The sequence below is a fragment of the Peromyscus leucopus genome, chromosome 13 (assembly GCF_004664715.2).
Source record: "Peromyscus leucopus breed LL Stock chromosome 13, UCI_PerLeu_2.1, whole genome shotgun sequence".
Taxonomy (NCBI): Eukaryota; Metazoa; Chordata; class Mammalia; order Rodentia; family Cricetidae; genus Peromyscus; species Peromyscus leucopus.
This window is the reverse complement of record NC_051074.1, coordinates 48,588,480-48,603,722: the sequence shown is the minus strand read 5'-3', so window position 1 is coordinate 48,603,722 and position 15,243 is coordinate 48,588,480. Positions and strand designations below refer to the sequence as shown.

Below are 15,243 nucleotides of genomic sequence, written 5' to 3'. Positions count from 1 at the left end.
GATCTTGTTGAAGGAAGTGTGTCACTGTGGAGGTGGGCTCTGAGGTCTCATATGTGCTCAAGATACCTACTGCCCAGTGTCACAGACCATTTCCTGTTGCCTTTAAGATATAGGACTCTCAGCTCCTTCTCCAGCACCACATCTGCCTACATACTGCCATGTCCCACCATGATGATAATGGACTCAACCTCTGAAACTGTAAGCCAGCCACCCCAACTAAATGTTTCCCTTTATAAGAGTTGCCATGGTCATGGTGTCTCTTTACAGCAATAGGAACCCTAACTAAGACACTGATTTCTTTTTTCCATAAAGGGTCAGGACATGAATGTTACTGGTTCTGTGGGCTGTCCTGTGCTGCTTGCCATAATGGTTGTCTGTCAAGGTAGAACTGGAGGAAACAGAGCCACACCTGTTCAAAATAGCAGGGTTGCCGTCCAATAAGGGTCAACACAGCAGGCTGTGGTCCAGTGAAATGTGGACCCTGAAATTTGAGTCCATACAGCTTCAGGTGTCACAAAATCGTCTTGTCTTTTGTCCCTTTCAGCCATTAAAACAAACAAACAAACAAACAAACAAAACAAAAAAACAAACACCCCCCCCCCAAAAAAAAACCCAGCACTTTTAGCTCATAGCCTGTACGAAACAGGCAATGGGCAGCTATAAAGTGCTGACCTATGCTGTGGTGTGTGCTTATCAAGCTCGTGAGTAAGACTCCTGGATGATACGTGAAGGAAAGTGACTATATTCAGTGGCAAAAGCTAAATAAAAATTTTGGTTGACTGAAAAGAAAAAAATCAAATATTGGGATTAGATTGAGAGAAAACATAGTCCTAAACATGGGCCTTACTGCCCTTCGTAGGCAATTCTAGGAATGATTGATCAGTCTTCCTGTAACAAGGACTGAAAGCCAAGACGTCAGAGTCACAGCAGTATTTATTGAGAGAAATAAGAGATTAGTGGCAAGTACAGAGCCAGGCACGGGTTCAAATCCGGCATGAAGTGTCGGCTGAATGACTTTGGAAGTCATTTGATATCTTAGTGCCTTCTTTTTTCTTATAAAAGAAGCTAAAGATTCCTTAGGTCTGTCGTGAGAATTGAATACGGTAATGCACAGAAGATACTTAGAAACTGTGTTCTAACGGTAAAAGGATGTTAGGTATTATTCTAGATAGCAATATAAACATCAGCTCTAACAATTCAACACCAGGGGTGAGGACCCCTCTAAGTGCTTTGGTAAAACTCATCACACGTGGGGTTTTTAGAAAGAAACATCTTTAAAAAAGATGCTTGTTGATATGTATATGATTGTAAGGAACGGTACAGAGACATCCATGTACCTTGTGTTCAATGTCTCCCAATATGAGCATTGCATAACTATACTACAGCATCCCAACTAGAAAACTGACAATGGAGCAACCCAGATTTGAAACAGTTTTCACCAGTTTTATATACACTGTGTGTGTGTGTGTGTGTGTGTGTGTGTGTGTGTGTGTGCTGTGCTTAGTTCTTTGCTGAACCTGCTGTTTAGCAGGAACATCAGCTAGAAAACTGGGTCACTAATTCAGTGTTACCAATGACACTTGAAGATGGTTTTTTACATTCATGTGGATCACACAATTGAGTATCACTACCAAAATATATAGAGTGGCCGTCTGATGGAAACTCAGCTACCTGGATTTGATCTGCTGCTGCTGTGTGTGGTCTCTTTTCCCTCCTCTGCACTTCTTCGCCCTCAAAGTTTAACTCTACATTGAAGAACTAAGATACATGAGTCAGGAGGTTAAAGAAAATAACCAAAACTCAAGTTCATACCCTTGTATCAACCATTCAGAGAGATGTTCAAGGCTTAATTCTTTTAAAGTTGAATTTTGAATAAAGGTTTTGTCATTTACACCAAGTGGCCTTTTAGTCTGGATGCCTTTTCACTCCAAGCTGGGTAAGGTGATTTGATCCACAAGGGCAGAGAAAGCCCTGCACACCTGCTCAGCTCTACTGTACAGCTCCATGTCCACTGAAGGCTGCGGACCTGAAATCAGTAAGCAGAAGAAAGAACCTTTAAGGAAAATACACCTCCTGGATCCCAGAGATCTGTGTGCCTACAGCTCTCACCCACAGAGAAGAATCAGATCCCGTCTTCTCTCCATTCCCTTTCCCTCAAGAGAGAAGGTAACCTGATCTTAACTTACTATGGTCTGTCCTACTAATCCATCCTGGCTGCTAGAATGAATCTGTGGGACCAGAGAGCCACCCCCCATCCCAGAGTGCTTTCACAGAAACATTGCTGTATATCGTAACCTTCTGAAGAGTGTTGAAACACACGGGTGACCACTCCCTGCCACAAGAGTCGCGTTCAGTCTCTCTGGGGCCAGCCAGCAAATCTGTACCTGCAAGTTCTAGGTGACATTGGTGTGGCTGGTTGAGGAGCTGTATTCTCAGACCACCTCCCTGCAGCTAGCAGAAGACAGAGACCCCCAAAGAAAGCCACAACTTGTCACAATGCAAAGAATAACCGACTGTGAGGAGCTCAGCCTCAGTTGATTCATGATACAACACAACCTCTATACCCAAGGCTCCGGGCACATGGAAGATGGGGTAGAAAAAGCCAGAGGACCAGGACATCTGCAGTGAGACGGTGACTTCTGTACATGACAGGGAAGTCATATCCATGAAATTTCAGCAATATGGCTGTCTTATTTAAGACCTGAACAGTGACAACACCAGTTAAAATGCCAATGTGGATGGGAAAATGTGGTATTGTATTCCCCCAAATATTGTGCATGCTAATAAACTTATCTGGGGTCAGAGACAGAGCAGCCACAATATTAAACATGAAGGATAGGCAGTGGTAGCACACGCCTTTAATCCTAGCATTCCAGAGGCAGTAATCCATGTGTTCAAGGATACAGACAGGCATGGTGACTCATCACGCCTTTAATCCCAGAAAGCAAGCCTTTAATCCCAGGGAGTGGTAGTGGGAAGCAGAAAGGTATATAAGGCGTGAGGACCAGAAACTAGAAGCATTTGGCTGGTTAAGCATTTGGCTGGTTAAGCATTTGGCTGGTTAGGCATTTGGCTAGTTAAGCTTTCAGGCTTTGGAGCAGCAGTTCAGCTGAGAGCCATTGGGATGAGGACACAGAAGCTTCCAGTCTGAGGAAACAGGATCAGCTGAGAAGTTGGCCAGACTCTCTAAGATTCATGCTACAGGGAAAATCTCATGGGGCTTCACTCCTCCATGCAGAGCTACAAGGAATTAATGGCTATCTAGAGAGAGGGAGAATTAGTCTTCCCCAGTGATGAGCGCTCTAACTGGCTATCTAATACCAAGTAGTCAGTCCTAAAAACATACACATGCAGCAACACTGTATGGGCTTAGTGGATTGTACTTATACATTTGTTCATTTTTTTATTATTTTATTTTGGTTTTTCGAGACAGGGTTTCTCTGCCTAGCTTTGCGCCTTTCCTGGAACTCACTCTGTAGCCCAGGCTGGCCTTGAACTCACAGAGCTATCCGACTAAGTGCGACTAAGAGCTATCCGACCTCTGCCTTCTAAGTGCTGGGTTTAAAGGCGTGCATCACCACCGCCCGGCTTGTTCATTTTTTATATGGTAACATTAATAACAAAAGAAAAAGAGGCCATGAATTTGAGAGAGAGCAGGGGCTGGAGGTAGCTATGAAAGGGGTCAGAGAGAGAAGAGGGAGCAGGAAGGAAGAAGTGATGTAAATAAAGTACATAGATATTAAACTAAAAAATAATTTAATTTTAAAAAAGACTTGAGTGTTCCCCACAATCTGTTATAGTAAGGATTATTGTGTTGTAGAACTAATTTGGTAGCTGCTGTTAAAAAATTTGATGTATTATAATCTCTAAAACAAGAGAATTTTTATTTTTTTAAAATCTGTTCTTATTTATATTTAACTATCCCCTAACATGTTGAAGGAGTAAAGACACATATGGGTAGATAATTTTTTAAAAATAAAACATCCTAAACTGCCAAGAGTGATCATCTGTAAGAAATAGGGTAAGTGAAGGACATATTAATGAAATAACTTTTAGAAAAGTTGCATACTTTGGCATTTTGCTTCACAGTCAACACATATTATTATGTAACTGAAGAGACATGAGATCATAAAATGAAGACTCAGAAAAATCTTTGAATAGTGATATGGTTCTATAGTAGCTTTATCTGCACTGCTTTCTGTGGGATTCAAGATGAATATAAATCATTATTACTCTACGAATCCTCTCACATTGTTCCAGGGATACAAGGACCTCGGACAAACCAAATTTTTTTCCAGCAGACCACAAATTTTAATATATTATTTTTCTCTCAAAAGTAATACAAATTTTAAAATTTAAAATTATGTTTATTGAGTTGTTTATTTATTTGTTTGTTTGCCCGTGTATGTGTGCGCACGCACATGTGCCAGTTTGCACCTCAGCACATGGGTAGATCAGAGAGCAGCTTGCAGGGTTCAGGTTCAGTTATCTCCTTCCACCTTGTTGGTCCCAGAGATGGAGTACATGTCATCAGTTCAGGTAGCAAGCTCCTTGACATGACGAGCTACCTCTTCTGCCCCCCCAGTAAAAACTTTAAATATAGTGATACAGAAACAGGACAGTAGTAATCCATTCCACAAGCGTGTTTCTTCTTGTTCTTCTAAGCTCCACTCTTTCAAAACTATCTAAAGATATGACTCACCATCTAGCCCACTACTTGATCTGTACTTGTAACACACACACACACACACACACACACACACACACACACACGTGCACACACGTGCACACACGCACATGGGTGCATACACAGACTAAGTAACAGGCTATGTACAAATATGTACCTGTATATATGTGTGTGTGTGTGTGTGTGTGTGTGTAAGTAATATAGTATGTAGATTAAGCACTAATGAGATGTAGTATCTGTGAAACTAATGGTCCAGAGAGAATCACAATAGCAAAATTATTCACTTAAATATAAGTCAGAAATGTGCTAGAAAGCTATCAGTAGTAGATGGAGAGACTAGAAATTATTGGAGCCTCTAATCTATGATTACTCTTCTGGGTGACTGAAACACTGAGCCCATATCCTTTTTAGAGCAATCAAGACAATCAAGTGGATGCACACCTCATTTCAGTATTGTGGTCTTCTGTGTTCCTCTAACAAATTTACTTCCACCAAATCGCATTTGGGCTATAATAGTTTTGGCGGTTAGTGCTCTTTTTTTTTTTTTTCCCCAGCCTTTCTAACACATCAGATGATTTCTTAGCCTGAGAAATATGTTTATCGTGTTATGAGGGTCACTTGCCATGTTCAAAATTTTCTTTTGTATTTGACTCCTGACAAGTTGATTATAATGTGTCTTGTTTTGTGGCAGACTCCTTTGAGTTCATCTAATTTGGGGTCTTTAGGGCTTCATTTTTCTGGCACTCCACCGTCTGCAATACTTGATGTTTGGGGCTGTTGTTTCTTTGGCTTTGCTTTCTGGCTCTCTCTGTTCTGCACCGAGAACCTGTGTAACAGGTACAATGGTTTCTGACTCTCTCTGTTCTGCACTGAGAACCTATGTAACAGGTACAATGGTGGTTCTACACATCTCATCTCTCTCTTGGGCTCTTTTCAGTCCTCACTTTTCTCCTACGGCTAACTCCAGATGCTCTCTCTGCAGCTGGATTTGATTTTCCACTGAAATTCTTATTTTCCTTTTGAATTTCTGCTTAATGCAACACACTTGGCTCTTTGTTACAACTCTCGTTTTTCATTCATTGCTCACCTGAGCTCATCGACCATCTTTCTGGCAGTTTATAAATATTTTAAGTTAAGTTTTAGGTTAGCATACAAAGTAATGGGTTTCATTACGGAATTTTTACACACAGGGCATTAAACTTTGTTGCTATTCATTCCCTTTCTTCACTAATGTTCCTCCGCTACTCTTGCCCTTACTGGCTGCCTTTCTTCACTCAGGTGATTCCCCTTCCTGCTTCCTTATTACACGTGTTCCATTATCTGGTGGTTATTTTGAATTCTCTGTCAGGTGACTCATTTATTTCTCCTTCATTAAGGTCTGTTTTTAGAGTTCTGTCTTGTTGCTTTGACTGAACCAAGTGTCTCTTCTTTCTTTCTTTCTTCTTTTTTTTACCCTCTCTTTGTGCTAGTGCCCACACAGCTGGGGAAAAAAAATCACAACTTCTCCTACTTTTCACTCAGCCTCATAGAAGCTCTTCATGTAGTCTCATGAAAAAGCCCTTCATGTATTCTCATAAACAGAAGTGATACGAACTTCTCGAATCTTCCTATTAGTCCTGGCTTCTGTTTTTGTTGTTAAAAGCCCTCAGGGTATAAAAATGTAAAGATAGTTCCTTTCAATCCTGCAAGACAGATGGTTTCTTACAACAGTCCCTACCCCTGTCACCACCACCACCAACAATAAAAAAGCCAGCGCCCACACTTCCTGTAAGAGCATCCTAATGTTTCTATGAGACTGTAATTGGAAACAGATGAAATCTTGGGACTTTAAGTTTTCTAAAAGAAAATTAGGTAATTCTAAATTGCATATCGTGAACTATTATGCCACTTGAATTTAGAAATATGCTTGACTCTTTTATGATTTTTCCTTCTAATGATGCAATGGTGCATGTATAAACACATATGAATATGGTGGCGGCGGCGCACACCTTTAATCCCAGCACTCAGGAGGCAGAGCCAGGTGGATCTCCGTGAGTTCGAGGCCAGCCTGGGCTACAGAGTGAGATCCAGGAAAGGCGCTAAGCTACACAGAGAAACCCTGTCTCGAAAAAAAAAAATAAGTAAATAAATAAATAAATAAATAAATACATATGAATACATTTATATAGAGAGATCTTGCATGCTTAATCATGCATCAATTCTTTATCATTATTTATTACACTGGATCTTAGAATTACAGTGTCAGAAACATAGTCAATCTGTTTTCTTCCACAGCAAGGATGTGGGATTTGTGTTTTATTTAGCTTCATGCTTTTATTTTATTTTATTTTTTCCAGACAGGGTTTCTATGTGTAACACTGGCTGTCTTAGAACTTGCTCTGTAGATAAGGCTAGCCTCGAACTCACAGAGATCTGCCTGCCTCTGCCTCCTGAGTGCTGGGATTAAAGGTGCACATCATCACCACCCCACTTAGCTTCATGTTTTGTACTGAGTGTGAAGAAGGAGTCTTGGCAAGTTCTTTCATTTGGGCTTACCTGGTGTTTGCTTTCAAGCCATGCCTGCCTGCTCCTGCCTCATAACTCCTGTCTTCCTGGCGTACAATTGAAACAATTAGGGCCAAATGGAGGGCAAAGTTACAGATTAGATATTAGAATAATAGATATTAGAATAAAAAGAATTTACGAGGTGTGCGTGGGGAACTTCAGCTCAAATGGAAAGAAATAATGAAATTAGATAATAAAACCAGAGGTTATGTGTTTCTCTTTTATCATAGGAGAAAAGAATATTAAACATTTCTTGAAATCTATTTTTTTTACTGAAAAATTTAATCTAATTCATTTGCTACTAACTTTCAACATTCAGAATTTAAAGAGGTTCAGAGACCTCCTAATAGGCCCCTCCTTTCTCTCTCTCTCATAATTATAATTCCCATGGTCTCTGGAAATCTCATTATCTTAGGTCTTGATACTGAATCATTCTATTCAGCTAATGTAAATAGTGGCCTCAAAATGATCACCAAGTTTTCCGTCTCATTCCCATTAAGCTTTTAAGTAATATAAAGTTCATCATCTTTTACAAAATGTGGTTTCTTAACAAAACTGTAACCGTAACCTACAAAGGCAATCAATTACTAGGCTAATTGCTGTACTAGATGAATACAGTGACCCTTTGCTGGGTAAATTCTAGGCTATTATATATCAATAGTAGGTGTTTCTAACTTTTTAAAACAATTCTTTATACAAAAGTGGGACGGTAAAGTGATGAGAAAATTTTTGCTGTTATGTGATGCTTCTACTAAAAGTGTGGACATAAACTCAAGTAGCTGATAACTTAATTTATCTGTATCCCCTACATGTTCATGGGTGTGGTTATCATACACCTGGCTCTGATTAACTTTAGTGTAATGTTGGAAAGTCTGCATAGTTAATGTATAGTTTATGGGGAATATTTTTTTTATATAATCCATACTATCAATGGTAAAGTAGAGTTTGAAAAAAAAAAGGTTATATCCACACCAGATTGAAATAAAGATAAAAACTTAAATATAGGGTTGGGGGTATGGGCACAGCACTTGCTTGGCATGCACAGGGTTGATCCCCCACACTATATCAACTGAGAATAGTGGTGATATATTGTGCACCCTAGTAAAGCTTGCCTGAGGATCAGAGGACAGAGTCAGCCACTAGATCAGACATAGAGGCCAGAGAGTGGTGGCACACCCTCTTAATCCTATGACTCAGGAGGCAGAGATCTGTCTGGCTCTCTGTGAGTTCAAGGCCATGTTGGGAACAGAGCCAGGCAGTGGTGGCACACACTTTTAATCCCAGTACTGGGAGGCACACATGCCTTTAATCCCAGGAAGTGACAGCAGGGTGGAGAAAGTTATATAAGGCACGAGGAAACAGGAACTAAGGTAGTTCAGCTGAGACCTTTTCAGGTGAAGACTCAGAGGATTTCAGTCAGAGGATTTGTGGAGTTGGTGAGGTAATAGGTGGTGGCTGTGACTTGCTCTGCTTCTCTGATCTTTCAGCTTTTACCCCAATATCTGTTACCGTTTTTTTTTTTGTTTGTTTGTTTGTTTTTTAATTAAAAGACCATCTAAGATTCGAACAACAGAGAATAGTGACACATATCTGTAATGCTAGCACCCGGAAAGTAGAGGATGGAGAACCAGAAGTTCAAGGTTATCTTTTGATACATAGCACGTTTTAGGTCAGCCTGAGACATGTGAAATCCTGTCTCAAAACAAACAAACAAGCAAGAAAACCTTTAGAAATACTCAAGTGAGCAGATACACAATGAAAAATACTATCCATGAGGTTGACACACATACACTCATGCCTTATTCTTGAGCCATACCAAAAAAAGATGACTAATACAGAAAAAAAGTAATAAATTTAAATCTTAAAAATTAGCATTTTAGGGGCGGGGGTTGAGGAGATTAATCAGTGAGTAAGGATACTTACTGCACAAGCACGAAGACCTGAGTTCAAATCCCTCATGCCCACATCAAAATCTGCGCAGGGCTGCACACAGGTATAACCCCAGTGTAGTGAGAGATGGGGACAGAAGCGTCATTAGCACAGGCTGGATGCCAGTCTAGCTCCAGGTTCAGTGAGAAACCCTGTCTTCTAGAGAGTAAGAGAGCAGAAACCCCGATGTTCTTTCCTTGCCTCTGTGAGTGTCTGCAGGTACAACTGAGACACACCACAGGTGTATATTTCACACACATAAGAAAATTAGTATTTTTTGAATTATAAGAATATTTGTATAATAATAATAATGCATACTTCCTGTAATAACATCTCAATGGTTCAACTGAGACTGTGGACAGAAGGAAAGAGGTGAAAATTTGACACTTAAAGAGTACTTTCTAAAAGATCAGGTAATTCTAATTGCACATTACACATTATCACATCATCTAAACTTAGAAAGGCACTGACTCTTTTATAATTTTCTTTTAAATTTTATAATTTTCTTTCAACGGTATAATGATGATAAATACATATAAATATATTTCTATATACAGACCTTGATAAAGTCACTTAAATATGCATTGATCTTTTACCCTTAGGTATGAAACTGGACAAATGTTGTTAAGATATTAAAATACAGATCTAGATTATGAAGAATATAAGTATACACTGTAGTGACTGCATTTGTGAGGGCTGACTCAGGAAAAAGTTTTAGAATTCAGAAACCTTCATCGGCTCACTTGGAAAACAGAAACAAAGCAAAAAAGCAAGGTAAAGATGTGCCAAATTAAAACTGTTTCAGTAAGGCCCAATTGACCAGTGACATTTTCCTGAAAAGGTGAATATTTTCAAAAGGATATTGACTTTGTTTTGAATACTCATCATGACCCCAAGGATGCTTAGGCAGAACTACAGTGCATGGAATTTTGTGTTGGTTTAATAATCGGGTATAAGGAGTTTTCATTCTGTCTTCGTCCTGTGCCCTTGACATCTCTGAGAATTCATTTCCTCTTATACTATGACTGTGACTTCAACTCTATATACTGTAATACTTCCTATTTCATTGACCAGACTCTACCAAGGTCTGTGTAAAGTTGACATTATTATGTGCCTAGGTTGGAGCTCTCCAACTGTCCCGGGCTGAATTGTGACCCTCAAACCCCCAAGTTTCTATTTTAAAGGTTTAATTCCAGAACCTCAGAATATAACTATATTTAGAGACAGGGTCTTTAGAGAGATAATTACAACACTAAATGGACTCAGAGAGGTTTTTTTATTTGTTTGTTTGTTTGTTTTGTGTGTGTGTGTGTGTGTGTGTGTAAAAGATAATTCAGTTAAAATGAGGTCATTGGGATGGCCTCATTCAAACATGCCCAGTGTCTCTAAAGGAAGAGAAGGATGTAAACACACATAGGCTGAAGGTCATGTAGACACAGACAGAAGACAGCAACCAATGAATGAAGGAAAGAAACCTCAGAAGAAGTCAGTGTTGCTGACACCTTGAGCTTGGACTGGTAGCCTCCAGGACAGAGAGAAAATCATCCCTTCTCTCCTCCTCTCTTGTTCTCTTTTTCCCTGCCCTTCCCCCTCCAAGCCCTCCCCCTTCCCTCTGTCCTTTCCTGTGCTTTCTCTTTTTTATTTTGCACTTTTTAAAATTTCTTCACTCATTTTTCTTTTATTTTTGCTCAAGTTCCCTCCTCTGTACTGTTGGATAGTATCTGTGGAAAACTGGTATATTAAGGCATAGCTTCGTGGAGAAGGCCTCTTCTCGCACAGAAACATACACAAATGCCACTTTCACTCCCCCACAAGTCTCTAGATTATACGGATTTCCTACTGAGAAACTGATGACCACAGTGAATATGTATCTGTATATGGTCTAAATAGAAAGTAGAAAATGAGATTACAAAACGGAGTTTTAGTAGAGGACCAAAAGCCTTCATAACTTAGCAATGAGTTACAGCTCACAATGACAATAATGATGGTACAACTCAGAACAGAGATACCTCACTCAGCCATGCCGAAACAGGAGCCTCATTGTCCTCACTTTAAAATGGTGGCTTTGGGCTGCTCAGTTAAATGCATGATTTAAGGTTACTCACAATGATTGCACTTTCAAAATAATACATATTTACTTAATGCTATATGCTAGATGTTATAGCAAAGTCTCACATGATTGTTAACCTTTAGTGCTCATGGTGATCTTATGAATTAGCCAATGCTGGGAACTGAATTCCAAGTCTGAGTAATGACGTGAAGGTCAGTGTTTTAACAGGCAGCCCCAGTTCCTGGCCATCCCTCTCTTTTGACAGTGAAAACCTTACCCGATCAGCACTCCTCAAAGCGGAGGTATATCTCTGTGAATTCAAGGCCAGCTTGGTCTACATAGACAGTTCCATGCCAACAAGGGCTACATCCTGAGACCTTGTCTCAAACAAACACACACAAACAGCAAACACCACACAACTCAAAGGACAAAACCCAAAGTATGCCTCACCTGATGGCGTGTCTAGGTCGAAGGCATCCAGGAGTCTGGACAACAGCGTTTGCAGCTCCTGTTCATGCAGGTTGTTCCTCCTTTCACTGACATGGTTTGTCTCTTTCTCTGTGGAAGGTGCCACAGCAGAGCTTCTGGCATCAGCAGGAGGAATCTGGGGATTGTCCTGCAGTCCCTCCTGGCAGGCAGATGGGGCAGTACGGAGTTCCTTTAGCATCTTTTGTGGGTGGCCTTGTGTCCTGGGGCTTTGCAAAATGGTTTCTGGGGGTTCAGAGTCCGGCAGATCTTTCCCTGAACTTGTTTGACGTTTGTGATTTCTGTCAGCCTTGGCAGAGTTAGGGAGAAGTTCCAATTCCGGACCGTACCTAATGACACTCTTGATGTGGGAAGAGTCTCCTACTCTCCATAGCCCATCACCGTGTAAAGAATCATCAATCTTGGAGGCCGTGTTTTGAGATGAAGATGAAGGACAGTGTGGGCGCAATATAGCCTGGGTAAAGAAAAACTTCTTTAGGAAGAAATAACTCTTACTTTTTCCACAAATGCATTTCATTTCAACATCCCAACAACACTGGAGGCCTGTCTCTTGCTTTACTCTTGATATTCCATTAATTTTTTTCATGCTATTCAATATAAATTTAAAACTCTAGAAGACTGGGATAGCTCAGGTTGTAAAATGTCTTGGGAATAATGCCAGAAATTTGTAAAAAACAGTCAATCAATCAAACAAACAAACAAACCCATCTAGGCCTGAGCATGTCTGTCCCTAAAGGTGTCATAAAGAATTTCTGAAAAACATATCCTCATGGTGGTTGACAAGCACAGATTATTACAATAAAACATGTTCCTAATGATAGGCTTCAGAGGTGTGTTTTGAGGGACTTCATGTGAAGCTAGAGGTACAAAAATTTAGGGATGTGTTCCACTGTTTTCAAGGTTGGGCCCAGGGTCCTCAGAACCCTCGAGAGTCTTGTAGGAGTCTGTGGAGTAAAATGATTTCTATAATCACTCGTTGAATTGTTTGTCTATTACACTCCCATATGGGAGCCCAGCTGGTTCACAATCAGCAATAAATGTAGACATCACTGCCTCGGCAGGGATCCGGGTGACATTAACACAGAAAACTCATATACTACCAGTTAAAAAGCAGACAGCTTCACTTAATATCTTGTGGAGTAGCAAAAACTTCAAATTTCTTTAATAATCTGTCTTTTCAATACTGCGTGCAGTGAAATGGAAAGCAACCATATAGGATTTCAGAGACAACCTGAAACGCAGATGTTGCCTCTTGTGCCAAGGAAAGGCCAACAGAATAATCAGTTAGACTGGGGTATTAGGCAATGATTTTCTGGGGGGAAAATAAGAAGAAAACGAACATGACCCTGCCGAGAAAATTACTAACTTTATTTGACTGTCATTTATAACAGTCAAGGTTTCAAGCAATAATTAAAATTTTTAGAAAGCTTGTATCTGCCACGGGTGAGTGGAACAGCTAGTCAGTTCTTAAATGTTTTTTTTTCTGACAACATCATTGGTGAAACTGAATGTGAGAATTTTTCTTCTTATCTTTCTTTCTTTAAAAAAAAAAAACAAAACTTGTATAATGAAATCGGCAAGCTCTAGGAAGCTCAGCGAGTCAATATTCACCACGTGGCCAATATATGTTACAAAATGAAACACGGATAGTTCCGCTCAGAGAGCAGCTTAGAACTCTGGGATTTTAATAAAGTCGAATATGAAACAGATCTGCTTTTAGATTTCATAATGCACCTATCCTTTAAAAAACAATTGTTTTTTTTTTTATGTTTGATGTTGTGTCAGTGGGTAATACCTTAGTTATATGAAAGGCTACAGAAAGATCTCTGTCTTTCTTTTAACTGCACTGCGGCGTGAGACTAGATTTCTTCATACACCTTAAATAAACCTCTCGTAATAGATTGCTCACAGCGAGGAAAGATTGGCTGTCTTTCATTAAGTCAGACATTACAGAGATTTAACAAAGCAAACAAATCACTGATACTCTTCCAGGCTCTAAAAACATCCAGCTGTGACTTGAGAATGGTGCACATATAGTAGTTTATCAATTTCATATCTCAGTTAGTTAATGAATATGTTTTTGAAACACTTCTCGGTTTTTTTTCCTCAATGGGATAAAAATAGCAGCAGATATAATTCACAGAGATAAAGACTCCTAGGGGAGTGCTCAAAAAATTTTAACAACGTGCAAAGAGATCCTGAGTCCAGATGCTGCATGGGAGCACTTGGTTTCTATTGTTTCCTCTGTATGAAGGATGTGTGTGGGAGAAGATTGGGGAAGAAGGAAGAGGGTGGAGGAGAAGAGGCCGATCCACGTGAAGTGGGAAGCTTTGTGAAGCCCCGCCCTCTCCCGACCCCTCCCAGCCCAGACCCCCGACCCAGCCCTGGGTGTGGCAGAGGATCCTTGAAGTTAGACTTCTTCCGGGCAGTCTAGGTAGCCAGTGGCCCTCACATTTGTACCTGTAGGTCTTGTCTCATCTGCTGTAGCTTGGTCCATAGCTTATCCTGGTTGGTTGCGAGCTCCCGGATCTTCCTTTCAAATATGCAGTTCTGGGCCTTTTGTAAGGTGTATGTGCCTTGCAATTTGTGTTTGTATCTATTTAACTGTTTTCTAAGGAGCCTGGAAAGGAAACGGGTTTGAAGAAGAGTGGAAACTCACACACACACACACACACACACACACACACACACACAGCCTAGCAGGAGCTTTGCAGGTCCTCCCGGGGAGGGGGAGGGGCAGGAGAGGAGGGGCCCTCACGCCCATATGACTCCATCAATACCACTTGATGCTCACCAGGCCTATCAGGATTCCTTTGGATGGCATGGTTTACCATACATATTATTCATTATCGTGTCTAGAAATACCCTATTTGGGAAGGTAATGCACTTAGCATGAAGGACTGCAGAGAAGGCTCACAGTTCATGAATCACTGATCTGTTCATCTATATTCTTCCCTCGGAGTCTCTGCTCTTTCTGCTCCCTGCAGGGACCCGCTTGTCCCTTGAGGTTATTGCTCGAGTTACCTCCTTGCTTCCTGCAACCTATAATAACACATTACACTTCCAACAAGGCTTTCCTTGACTTCCCTATTACCTCCCTGTGAAGCAGAACTCCAGCCTTGTCCCTGGCACTGCCTAGACCCTTCCCTTCTTTATTTTTCTGTATAGATTTTTTTTAAGAGGTCACATACATCTGCAAGAAGCACCACCTCCTTCCAGCCCTATTACCCAAGGTCACGGGCAGATCAAATAAATACCACTAGTTTTTCTCTATATCCAATTGCTATTAAGCTTGGTGAGAGCTCAGGGTTTTATCTAGTCTCCAGCCTTAATTTCTGAGCTCACACACTCATATACTTTCTGTTTTATTTGTATATTACTAAACTATTTCATTGCACATTATTTTGCTATTCTGGAAACCCTCTTACCCTTGTTTATTGCCACACTTCCTGGTTCTGTCACGTAGTAGGTATACAATTAATATGGTTTTGTTCTTTGATCAATGCTGTTGGCATATTAACAAAATGTGTGGGAGTAAACTCTGTGA

The 15,243-nt window shown here is 40.4% G+C and overlaps 1 protein-coding gene across 1 annotated transcript in view; it reads right to left on the bottom strand.

The window, feature by feature from the left end:
- Nucleotides 1-1,841: 1,841 nt before the first annotated feature.
- Dytn (dystrotelin) overlaps nt 1,842-15,243 on the bottom strand; it is a 54,178-nt gene continuing 40,776 nt past the window's right edge. The window contains exons 10-12 of the mRNA XM_028886676.2: nt 14,157-14,316; nt 11,661-12,150; nt 1,842-2,026 (exon numbers count right to left, since the gene is read on the bottom strand). Coding sequence (XP_028742509.1) covers nt 1,923-2,026; nt 11,661-12,150; nt 14,157-14,316 — 754 coding nt within the window. The 3' untranslated portion in view covers nt 1,842-1,922. The remainder of the gene's footprint in view (nt 2,027-11,660; nt 12,151-14,156; nt 14,317-15,243) is intronic.